We start from the raw sequence: 13,265 nt of genomic DNA, 5'->3' as shown, positions 1-13,265 counted from the left end.
AATGACGACCAGGAACCTCAAAGAAAAATTACAGACTGGGACACCCGGACACAAATCACGACCGGGAATATAAATGACGACCGTGACGCAGGGACACAACTACAACGGGGACGCCGGGGGCACAGGTGGGATAAATAATTGACGACTGAGACACATTGATTGTTTGAATAAAAATTACAGACCGGGACACAAATGACGACCGGGACACTGGGACACAGGGAATATAAATGACGATCGGGACACTCAAAGAGAAAATACAAACTGGGACACCAGGACACAAATGACGACCGGGACACAGGGAATATAAATGCTATTTATATGCACAGACAATGGGACAGCGAAGAATGTTGTATATTCGCATGTTTTACGTAGTTAAAAATATATATTTATATCTATCTCTATTCACAGGTGGGACACAGGGACACAGCTACAATGGCGCGTAACTAATATGGCGCGTAACGACTTACGCGCGCGGGGGGGCGCGAAGCGCCCCACCAACTAGGTGTTGGGGTGGCGCGAAGCGCCACCCCAACAGCTAGTATAAAAATAAGTTGTTTGTCTGTCTGTCCGCATATGATGTCTGAATTATTTCATCATATACCAATTCAAAATCGATTGTATTCAAGCTGAAGTAGCTGAGTTGGTAGAGCGTTATGTTTCAGGTTCTAGGTCCGAGAGGTTTCAGGTTCGAACCTTGAATACAAAAAAAGAAAAAAAAACTAAAAAAAGGTAAAAACTAAAAAGAAAATACTAAAAAAACTGAAAAACTAAAAAAAAACTTATAAAAAGTAAAAAACAAAAAAATTAAAAAGGTAAAAACTACAAAAAAACTAAAAAGAAAAAAATACTAAAAAAACTAAAAACTGAAAAATAAAAGAAATAAAAAAGGAAAAAAACTGAAAAATTAAGGAGAAAAAGAAGACTAAAAAAATAAAATAAAAAAAAGGTAAATGTATTCAAGCCGAAGTAGCTGAGTTGGTAAATCGTTATATTCCATGTTATAGGTCCGAGAGGTTACAGGTTCGAACCTTGGCTTTAGCATTAATACAAAAGAAGAAAAAAAACTAAAAAAGGTAAAAACTAAAAAGAAAATACTAAAAAAACTAAAAAAAAAAACTAAAAAAAAGGTAAAACTACAAAAAAAAACTAAAAAGAAAAAAAATTAAAAACTAGAAAAAGAACTAAAAAAACTAAAAACTGAAAAAAAAAAACTCAAAACTGAAAAAGGAAAAAAAAACTAAAAAAAGGAAAAAAAATGAAAAATAAAGGAGAAAAAGAAAAAATTTTAAAAAAAAACTAGAAAAGGTTAAAGCTACAAAAAAAAACTAAAAAGAAAAAACTGAAAAAGCTAAAAAAAGGGTAAAAACCAAAAAAAACTAAGAAGGAGAAAAACAAAAAAATTATTTCATCATATACCAATTTAAAAACGAATGTATATACAGACCGGACACAGGGAATATAAGTGACGACCGGGACACTCAAAGAGAAATTACAGACTGGGACACCGGGACACAAATGACGACTGGGATGGTGTGTCGACTGACGTCATGTTTGTCGACTATAAATGACGACAGGGACACAACTACAATGGGGACGCCGGCGGACAAAGGGGGGATATATAAATGACGATGGGGACACAAAGAATGTTTTATTAGCAATCACTATCAACAAAGCTCAAGGGCAATCATTAGAATAATGAGGTATAGATCTGAATACGGATTGTTTTTCCCATGGACAATTATATGTTGCATGCTCAAGAGTCGGTAAACCTGACAATCTATTTATATGCACAGACAATGGGACAGCGAAGAATGTTGTATATTTGCAAGTTTCATGTAGTTAAAAACATATATATATATATATATATATATATATATATATATATATATATATATATATATATATATATATATATATATATATATATATATATATATATATATATATATATATATATATATATATTATATATATACATAAAATCTATATTCACAGGTGGGACACAGAGACACAACTACAATGGCACGTAACTAATATGGCGCGTAACGACTTACGCGAGCGGGGGGGGGGCTTGGGGGGTGCGAAGCGCCCCAACCAAATAGGTGTTCGGGTGGCGCAAAGCGCTAACCCAACAGCTAGTTAACTATAAATAGTCGTGTCCGATTCCAAAACGATCCTTCTGCTGAAATATTTTCAGCTCAATTGCTGGCAATTGGGAACGGAAAGCTCCCAGTTGACTCAATTTTAGGACGTATACAACTACCTCCTGAATTCTGTAATCTAGTGACGTCAAAAAATGATTTGGTTGAAAAAATATCTCCGAATATTCTAACCTTTTATAAAAATCATAAATGGCTAAGTGAACGAGCGATTCTGGCAGCCAAGAACAAAGACTTCCAGGAAATCAACAATATTATTCTGACCAAGATTCGAGACCAGGCAGTCATTCACAAATCAGTCGACACAGTCCTGGAATCAAATGAAGCGATTAACCATCCATCAGAATTTTTAAATTCCCTGGATCTCCAAAGAATCTCGAGGCGTACCAATAATACTGTTGCGAAATATTAACCCACCAAATGCATTGCTACACTGTCTATCCGATTGCCAACAAATTTAAGAAGTCGCTGAGCACACTTGTGAAGTCTTTAGTTGTAACTCCCCCCCCCCTCCAAAGGTATCCTAACCTTTTGATTACTTTTTACGTTGACTGAAAATACCTCTGAACATAGATACTTGCCAATTGCTTTCTTTTCCTTACATTTTGTGCATAGTAATTTTGTTTATGGATGTGTATATCTATGCTATAACGCCCAACAGCTAAATTAATAAAGTACGCATAATTTTTCTAGTACTTTAAAAATACGATCGTTATTTTATATGTGGGGACAGTTTTCCCGGAGGAAGGATTTTCCGCAGAGAAGTTTTTTGCAGAGGGGGATAATTTTTCGTGGAGGGAGTTTTCTGCACGGGGAATCTTACTTGAATAGAATCTTGCTTTTCTTTTTAGATCTTAGTAACGCTTGACAGGTAGGCTAGAACTTAATTTTTTAGAAGATAATTTAACCAAGACTATTATAAGAAGTTTCCAAGAACATTTTCTGATAAATATATTAAAAAGCAGCCAGAAAATCGGGAAATAGTTTTCTTACAAAATTGGCTTGCATTGAAATCCAAACCAGGAATTAACCAATTTTGTGATCCTTTTTTTAGCATTACGTAGATCGGCTTATCAACGGTTCAATTAGGTCCTTTGATTATAGTTTTTGACCCTCTATCAATCAAGCTGGGGAGATCGTCGGCTTCTAATATAATGATTTTTTCAGAAACAAAATTTGCCATCTAGCAATACCTTTTATGCTTATGAGATTGAGAAACGCTGGTTAAAGTGTCTGATATTGGGCCTGTTGCGAATATACAAATGAATGATCTTGCAAATGAAGTCTTTATAAAAATGGCAAACTTAGAAAATAGTATATCTTGAAGTGTGAGTAACTTACCAAAAAGGTAGTTTGATATCGGAAATTAATTAGAAAAAATGTCTTCAGATCACTTTTTTTGCAGTTGCAGTTGATAGTTAACATTTAAACGTCGAAGGTCAATTACAGCGTCAGCGTCTTCTCTGAAATGGTCTGAAAGTCTAAAAATGAAGTCTGAATGGAATGGAAATCGGAGTCTTTAAAAAAAAATGGCAACCAGAGTCTTTAAAATGGAATTGGAGTCTTTAAAATGGCAATCGGAGTCTTAAAAATGGAAACCGGAGTCTTTAAAAATAAGAAAATGGTGTATATGGAAGTGTGAGTGAGTTACAAAATAGGTTGTTCGGTATCAGAAATTAATTAGAAAATAATGTCCTCTGACTAATGTAGAGGACTTGGTTGCAGTTGTAGTTGATAGTTAACCAGGCGAGAGCCTGGGTCACTATTTAAGGTTAACTATGGGTAAATGGGTTATTTTGCCATAACACCGTTATATTTATTACTAGCTTGATCTCTAACCTACCATAAAACATGAGAAGGTATTCTCTTTTGGATACTCAAAAAGAAATCGAAGATTTTTTTTCTTTCTAACTGAAACGTTCTTAACTTTATCGGACAGTAAAACAATGTGTACAAACAGTGAAAATTATGGAAGCAAACACGAATTTAACTGAAAATAGTAAAACAATGTTCCATTGATTTTGAAAATATTGGCGTTTTCTTCCAATAGCATTAAAAATTTCTGATATCACCCAGATTACTGTTGATCCATAATTGTTGATCAACAAATGTGTTCTTGCGATTGTTGATCAGTATTATGTTTGCCAGGAAAAAACCCTGTATTCTTGTTATGGTTAGTGTGCGTTTAGTTCTTGTATAGTCAGTATACCATAAAATTTGTTTTGCTCCATAGGACATAACTACAAAAAGGAAGCCGAAATTCAATGCAAGCTTTTGCAAGTTGAAAATATCGACAACTTGACCCAGAATAAGAGTCAGAATAAATAAAAAGAGTTTTATATTCTTTCAGAATGACGATGGGTTCTGGTGGAAAACCATCTAAAGGCCTTTTTTAAATCCTGTTCATCTTTCTGGAAGTAATCAAATCATGAACTAGTTTTTTTCAACTGAAAGTAAGAATTAAAGTTCAACGAACAAAACTATTCTGTAAAAGAGGGAAGTTGGTATCTCTTCAGTCCCTCGCTCTTCAAGCTAAATATCTTTGGTACTTTTAAAAAAGCTTCTTATTCCAAGACAGGGGCCTGTTTTTAGTAGTATAGCATCAATAGACACAGGCTTACACCCTTATTTGGGTATTCGGGTCATTGACCTACTTACATAATAATACTACAAGAGATAATTCATTAACATAATCCAGCCGACATCTCATTTTTAAATTCCTGCCTGAAAATGATGAACAAAAGAAAGTTGAAATACGTGTTGTGATGATTTAATCCTATGAATAAATTTTTTATCTGGATTGAATGAAATCTGGTCAAATAACGCGGCTGCGTATAGTAAATCGGCGAAGTTATGCTCCCCAGTGAATAAATTGCTATGGCATTTTTTCTATGGAATTTATGGTCCTCCATGTCCAACATCCGAGGGACCCAGTGTCCCTCCCCCAGCTTTTTGCCCCTATTTTGTACTTGATTTTTTTAACTTTAATTTCGATTTTTTAACTTTAATTTTGTAATTTGGAATTTTTTCACGTCTTAAAATCACATAAAATATACTTAAAACAAAAAAAATCACTTGAGATATTTTCAAAATACGAAATGAAGATGATATAGATATATTAGTCGTGATTTTTCCCAGTAGAAAAATAAAGCTGGTAGCTTATGACATTTTTCTTTTTTTACTCAGAATTTTTTGGGACAAAAATTTTCAACTTTTTTTAATGTATAAAAATTACATAAAATATGTTCAAACAAAAAATTACTTTGTGATATTTCGAAATACGAAAAGAAGATGACATAGATATGTTACTCGTGATTTTTCCTATTCTAAAAGTAATGTTTGATGTTTTTTTAGTATTGCGGTAAGCATAAAGTCAAAATTAATACGGTCATATATATTTTAAGCGATGCTACAACAGCCTTATAAGTGAAATAATAAACTAAAGCTTTTTTTAAAATTGTTGTTTAGAATTGGGGCATACATAAAGTCAAAAGTAAATAAAAGCGTATACATTTTAAGCAATGATCTGATAGCCCTATGACTGAAATGATAGCATAAAGTCTTTTGAACAGTATTGCTTATTATTGGGGATTTGCATAAGGCTGAAATTAATAAGGTCGTACATATTTTAAGCGGTGTTACTACAGCCCTATGAGGGAAGTCATAGAATAAAGCCTTTTAAAAAGTATTGTTTAGTATTGGGATATGCATAAAATCCAAATTAATAGAGTCGTATATACGTTAAGCAATGATGTGACAACCATATTAAGAAAGTGACACAATAAAGCCTTTTAAAAAGGATTCTTAAATGGGACATGCATATTATCAAAATTAATAAAGTTAATTTTATTTTGAGCGATGAACCGAAAGCCCATATGAGAGAAATGACATAAAAAGCCAATTGAAAAGTATTGCTTAGTATTGGTGTAAAAAATTCATCCTACAAGATCACAAATTCTTCTTACAAAACGCAAACTACTTCATAAAAAACTAAAATTAATTATTACAAAACAAAAATACATCCTAAAAATTACAAATTCTTATTAAAAAGCACACAATGCTTATTGCAAAACAAAAAAATTAACGAACCAAATATATTTCCTATTATTACAAACTAAAACCAAATTTCTGAAATGATCAAATATTTTCAACAAAACAAGATTTATTTTATTCTTGTGGTTTCTTATTCTGAAATCTAAAACCCAAATTTCTTAAAATGCTTATATATTTTGAATAAAAAAGATGTATTTTAACTCTATGCGTTGCTTTTACATGAAAAATAAACCCCAAGTTCCTTAAATGATCAAATATTATAGATAAAATCAGATGTATTTTAACCATATGCGTCCTTTGTCAAAAACTAAAACCCAAGTCAAAACCTAAAATATCAGAGTTTCGACCTTATTGACTCGTTTGCAAGTCCACAAGATGTCTTTTTTTTGGGAAGTCGAGCAGACGTCTTTTGCTAAAGGAGCATTTGTTATTAGTAGTGTGTTCAACTCCGGTCGCAACTCCAGACGTATTTTTTGCTCACTCAGAAACCGTCAATCGATACAGTACCGTCATGTATTGTATCGTACCTGACGTACAATCAATGTGCTATTGATCCCCCCCCCCTGAAGCTGCATTTCCTGTCGTGTCAGAAGTAAAGATGGTCGGTGTTATTTTCTCCAGAGACTGTTCTTTGCCGCACATGTTGACAGTCTAATTAGGAATGGTAATGCTTCCCTTCAAACACTGTCCAAAATCCGTCACTTAGGTTGCGATGTCAAAATCCTCCTCCACGCATATCTTTCTTATGTGCGACCAGTCCCGGAGTATGCCTGCCCTGTATTGGGCCCTTTAGTGCTACACACTGCTCACCTGATGTACGACCTAGAGTCAGTGCAAAAAAGAGCAGTTAGGTTTATTCAAGGTTCTAGAGATATTCCTTACCAAGAGAAACTCATTACACTGAACATTCAGTGCCTAGAACAAAGATTGTCCGAACTCATTGTGAGGCTTGGAAAAGCATTGCTTTTACCCAGCCCATCGAGACATCTTACCAGCAGACGGCCCGACTGACAGCAGAACCAGACAGAAGTCCAAACTGATTCCTATACATGCACGGACACACCAATATTATATTTAATTTGTGCCTTTTGTTACGTCTATATTTAACAGTGCATAATTTTGTTTTTAACGTTTTTGCAACAGCAAACTACATAAGCTACGAAAGTTGTTTAGTAAACTGTTCTCTCTCTCTCTCTCACTTAATCAGGAGTTAAGCAAGGTTGTGTTTTATCGCCCTTTATATGGATCATTTCGATAGATTTTGTCTTAAGAAGCGAAGGAAAGGAAATGGGAGACCACAGAATCAAATGGGGAGGAAAAACTCTCCTGAACTTAGATTACGCTGACGATTTAAGCATCCTAGATGAAAGTGGGAGCAAAATGAATGAGTTTTTAGATGTTTTGCGAATTCAGGGTGCTAGAATAGGTTTGGAAATAACGTTTAAGAAGACTGAGTTACTAAGGCTAGGAATAAGTGAAGATGAAAAGGTGACGTTGGGTAAAGAAAAGATTGATCAGGTGGGCAGCTTCACTTTGGTAGTATTTGGTAGTATTACCTTGGTAGTATTATTAGTAAAGACGGTGGGAGCCGTGGAGATGTTAAAAGTAGAATATCCAGGGCTCAGGGTGTTTTTTCACAGTTAAAAAAAAGTTTATAAGAATAGAAAGATGAGTGGGCAAACCAAGATTAGGATAATGGAAGCTACAGCGATGACAGTTTTCAAGTATGGCTCTGAAGCACGGGCGCTACGAAAAGCAGATGAATATTTGCTGAAGTTTTCCAGAGAAAATGCCAACGGATTGTTCAGGGTACCCAGCTGACAGACCGTATTTCAAACAGTAGGCCGTATGAAAAGTGGGATTCAATCCTGCTTTCTAAGGCTATAACGTGAGACCTTTTATTTGACAGTAAAACAAAAATAAAATTCTTTGACTGGATATTTCGAACACATATACAGTGTCCATCATCAGCAGTAAAACTGCTGATTGAAAAGTTTTACTGCTGATGATGGACCCTGTATATGTGTTCGAAATATCCAATTAAAAAATTGTATATTTATTTCACTGTCAATTAAAAGGTTTCATCCCTATTTTGAACTGTTATATTTTCGTCATGGAAAGGCAGTGTGGTCTTCAAAGTTATCTAAAAAGGATGATGGATTACCAAAGAATGTCCTTTTCGCCAAACCGTCTAGGGCTAAACGAAAAGTAGGTCGTCTGCGGTTGGGGTGCAAGGATGTCATAAAGAAAGATTTGAAAGAAATGGGGGCTTCCTCGGAGGGTGTAAAGAGGGAGACTTTTAAATAGATTGGGATGGAGGAGGAGAATGCGTAGTTGTGTTGGCTTCAGGAGGCTTGGTACTGCGGTGAGTTGTTAGTAGTAATAGTAGATGATCCCAGGGCACCCCACAAGGAGCTTCAGGCTGACCTGAAGAAAATTCCGAAGTGGGCAGATGTGTAGCTAGTCAGTTTTGACGCTTCGAAAACGAAAGAGCTACCAATTTCTAAGGCACGTAATATGAGGATTGATCCTGATTTTGCCTTCTAAGGAAAGGCAATAACACAAATTGATATACTACACCTACTTGGAGTTAACTTCTCTTCGAATCTCTCATGGACTCAGCATCTCAGCGAAATTAGATCCTCTTGCTCCGAGAAGCTAGGATTTATCCTAAGATACAGAAGTCTTATCCCTCATGAATCGATTCTGCCACTATTCATTTCGTGTACCAGACCTATCATAGAATATGCATGTCCTCTCTTCGCTGGTGCACCAAAAAGCCGCATCGCCCTACTCTAACGGATTCAAAATCGAGCAGTTCCTGCAGCAACCTCTGCAACACGATAGCAAAAACTCAACAGTTGATCCAGGAACACTTTGACGTGGCGTCCATGTCAAAGTACATGTATAACTCTCCATCAGAGGAGCTATCAAAGCTTGTTTCTGACAGAGCAAAGATTTTGCGACCAACTCGCTGACATACAGCTCGTCAAGTCTACCTTGAGCGGAGTAATCCCCGCCAAGTATTTTTAAAAACGTTCAACCCGACGGTTGGTCGTCGCATGGAATAGCTTGCCAGCAGAGGTAATCCCGGAAAATCCTTCCCTTGACGCGTTCAAGAGGAGGTATAACAAATACCTCAGTGTTGGAAAATGAGGTAATTACTAGGACGAGTGGAATATCATCACTCGTGATGGAGCTACGAAGCCTGTAATAAGATAAAACAAAATAAATATCAGTTTATTGGACGTAATTTTGAATAGGTTCAAACCATAGATTACCTCTCAGCATTTTTCCTATTCAAGTGACAATTTCTTTACTTTTACCGACACGTTTACGCACTTTTTGAAAGTCTAATCTTTTGCTAAAGGAGTATTTTAATTATATTTTATTTTTTATTTAAGAATTAACGACGCTTCTTGACTACTATGGTCCCTGCGTCGGCCCCTGCAGTGCATTCCTGCAGCGTGATTCCATCTCTGGGTCCCGTATTACCGTATTACCGTATTACCTTAGCTTAAGCTAAGGTCAAATCCACTGCGCCACCACAGTACAACAGGAATCGTATTTTAATTATAATTTATCTCTTCAACCTGTTTCAAATTCCCGCTAAGAAACCAACCTACATCCTTCTATTACTTCTTCTTTTTGTTCAGTACATTTTTTCGTCATTTCTATTCTTCGGTACTTCTTTTTGATCAGTCGGCTACTGTTAACTGCTTTTTAAAATTATCAGGTGTTAAAAGTATTTCAGAAATGTTACCAGTCTGCAGTCTGAAGGTCATATTTCTATTCAGTTTTACCTAAAACTACAGATATTATATTTTCACCTTCAGAACTAATGCTAAATATCAGCAAAGTTTTGATGGATGAAGGTAACCTTACTTTAAAATGTACAAATACATGAGTGGGGGATGGATGAGTTAGGGATGTTTCACGGTTTCAAACACTAACGGCAGCATCATTTAAAAAAAAAAACTTTTTCGCATGCTGGCCAATGGTCTGCACATCGCATGTACCGATCTCCTGACTAACTGCCTTCGGCGGGACGTGCAATGCGTGGTTGGAGCAAATCATCGGACGCTTCCGTCTGTTTCCTCCAGATTTCTTCAGCTACCCATTTTGAGCTGGGTCGACTCTGGGTAAGACTCCAGTGCTCTAACCCCTGTCCACGTGGACAAAAGGATTTCTAAGTCTAACGCACTAACCACTCGGCTAGGATCATTTAGCACCCCCTTTTTCTAGGTGATATATTCTACCATTCATTAGAAACAACCGTAAAAATCTTCTGAAAGATCAAAGCTACAATGTACATAAATACATACAAAACAAAATTACAACCTGGTAAAAACACACTTTTGCAACAGAAAGGAAGGCTACTGCATTGTAAAGACTAGCTAGTAAAGATCTGACGGCTAAAAACGGAATTCACACGTGACAAAGAGTTTCGATTCAAATTCAACATTTAAGATGCTCAATGAGAAGCAACCACGAATGTAGTGATGGGTAGGTCCGGAAATCCTGTATGCTGTGGAGAGCGTACTGCAATGGACCTTGAATTAGGTGAACATGGACACACTTGAAGAAGAGAGTCGTTTGATTTACCGCTAATAATTAGAAATAACAGTGTCCGGACAATTGTGAATGGGTTTTTATCTTGTACAAATAGAATCGATTTTTAGATAGTGTTTTATGTATTTTCTTTTTTCTTTAAAATGTGTAATCTTAGTTGTTTTTATGGCACTTGGTATTAACCAAGTGACTTACAGTAATCGCAAAATTCTGTCGGTCTATCTGTCGGTCTGTCTGTCGGTCCCGGTTTTGCTACTTTAGGCACTTCCAGGTAAGCTAGGACGATGAAATTTTGCAGGCTTATCAGGGACCGGACCAGAATAAATTAGAAATAGTCGTTTTCCCGATTTGACCATCTGGGAGGGTGATAGTGGGGGGCCGGTTAATTCGGAAAAATAGAAAAAATGAAGTATTTTTAACTTACGAACGGTTGATCTAAATGAAATTTGATGTTTGGAAGGATATCGAGTCTCAGAGATGTTATTATAAATCTCTACTGGATCTGGTGACATTGGGGGGGGGGGGAATTGGGAGGGAGAAACCTAAAATCTTGGAAAACACTTAGAGCGGAGGGATCAGGATGAAACTTGGTGGGAAAAACAAGCACGAGTCCTAAATACATGATTGATATAACCGAAACGGATCCACTCTCTTTGAGGTAGTTCGGGGGGGGGGATTAATTCTGAAAAATTAGAAAAAATTAGGTATTTTTAACTTACGAACGGGTGATCGGATCTCAATGAAATTTGACATTTAGAAGGATATCGTGTCTCAAAGCTCTTATTTTAAATCCCGACCGGATCTGGTGACATTGGGGGGAGTTTGGGGGGGGGGAGCCTAAAATCATGGAAAACGCTTAGATTGGAGGGACCGGGAAGAAACTTGGTGGGAAAAATAAGCAGAAGTCTTAGATATGTGATTGACATAATCGGAACGGATCTGCTCTATAGGCGAGGGGGGTTTAATTCTGAAAAATTAGAAAAAAAGACGTATTTTCAACTTACGAAGGAGTGATCGGATCTTCATGAAACTTCATATTTAGAAGGACCTCGTAACTCATATCTCTTATTTTAAATCTCTAACGGGTTCAGCATCATTGGAGGGGGGTAGTTGGGTGGGGGGGGAGAGGGGTGGACCGGAAATCTTAGAAAATACTTAAAGCGGAGAGATCAGGATGAAACTGGATGTGAAGAATAAAAACCTGTCTAAGATACGTGACTGACATAACCGGACCGGATCTACTCTCTTTGGTGGAGTTGGGGAGGGGGGGGGGGTAAGTCGGAAAAATGAGGTATTTATAACTTACGAAAGGGTGACCAGATCTTAACGAAATTTGATATTTAGAAGGATATTGTGCTTTAAAGCTCTAATTTTAAATTTCGACCAGATCCTGTGACATTGGGGGGAGTTGGAGGGGGGGAAACTGGAATTCTTGGAAAACGTGAAAATTGGGGTATTTTTATCTTACGAATAGGTGCTCGGATCTTAATGAAACTTGATATATAAAGAAGGATCTTATGTTTCAGATGCTCCATTTTCGACTCTAATTGGATCCGGGGACATAGGGGGTTGGAGGAAGGAAACAGAAATCTTGGAAAACGCTGAGAGTGGAGAGATCGGGATGAAACTTGATGGGAAGAATAAGCACAAGTTCTAGATACGTGATTGACATAATTGTAACGGATTCGTTCTCTTTGAAGGAGCTGGGGGGGGGTGTTAATTTGGAAAAATTGAGGTAGTTTTAACTTAAGAACGGGTGACCGGATCTTAATGAAATTTGATATTTAGAAGGAATTAATGTCTCAGAGCTCTTATTTCAAATCCCGACCAGATCTGCTGACATTGCGGAGAAATCTTGGAAAACGCTTGGAGTGGAGGATCGGGATGATAGAATAAGCAAATGTCCTTAATGCGTGATTGACGTAACCGTACTGGATTCGCTCTCTTTGGGGGAGGGGTTCAGTGATTTGGCGAGTTTAGTGCTTCTGGGCGTGCTAGGACGATGAAAATTGGTAGGCGTGTCAGGGAGCTGAACAAATTGACTTGATAAAGTCGTTTTCCCAGATTGGACCATCTAAAGGGGGGCTAAAGGGAGAGGAAAAATTAGAAAAAATGAGGTATTTATAACTTACGAGTGGGTGATCGGATCTTAATGAATTTTGATATTTAGAAGGACATCGTGACTCAGAGCTCTTATTTTAAATCCTGACCAGCATTAAGCCTCCGATTTTCCTTTTAAATCAATCTATTGGTTCTTAGAATTTTTTAGAACTCATACCATATGATCTCCTGGCTTTTAGCTCTTCATGCCTCGTCACAAGTGCCATATGAGCTCTTAGCTCTTGTTATTTTACTATGTAGTTGGTATTTGTTGTTTTTTGCTTCTTTTTTCTGTGAATATCGAAATAAAGTACCCACATATCTATCGAAAAGGTGAACTACTCGGCTTTCAAGTTCTATTAATGGGGGATGCAAGCACTG

At 36.6% G+C, this 13,265-nt stretch overlaps 1 protein-coding gene across 2 annotated transcripts in view; it reads right to left on the bottom strand.

The window, feature by feature from the left end:
• Window positions 1-2,359: 2,359 nt before the first annotated feature.
• The window catches only part of LOC136034207 (two pore calcium channel protein 1-like), a 53,901-nt gene continuing 42,995 nt past the window's right edge, over window positions 2,360-13,265 (bottom strand). The window contains exon 9 of one of the 2 annotated variants that reach the window (XR_010619141.1): window positions 2,360-2,469. Coding sequence is in view for 1 of the 2 variants with exons in the window: in XM_065715376.1 (XP_065571448.1) it covers window positions 3,603-3,640 (38 nt within the window). In the remaining variant the exon portion in view is untranslated. Of the gene's footprint in view, window positions 2,470-3,554; window positions 3,641-13,265 lie in introns of those variants that run through there. The other variant, XM_065715376.1, reaches the window with a different exon arrangement.

Source organism: Artemia franciscana, chromosome 12 (assembly GCF_032884065.1).
Source record: "Artemia franciscana chromosome 12, ASM3288406v1, whole genome shotgun sequence".
Classification (NCBI taxonomy): Eukaryota; Metazoa; Arthropoda; class Branchiopoda; order Anostraca; family Artemiidae; genus Artemia; species Artemia franciscana.
Note: the sequence above shows the minus strand (reverse complement) of the source record. Positions and strands in the feature narration are given on the sequence as shown.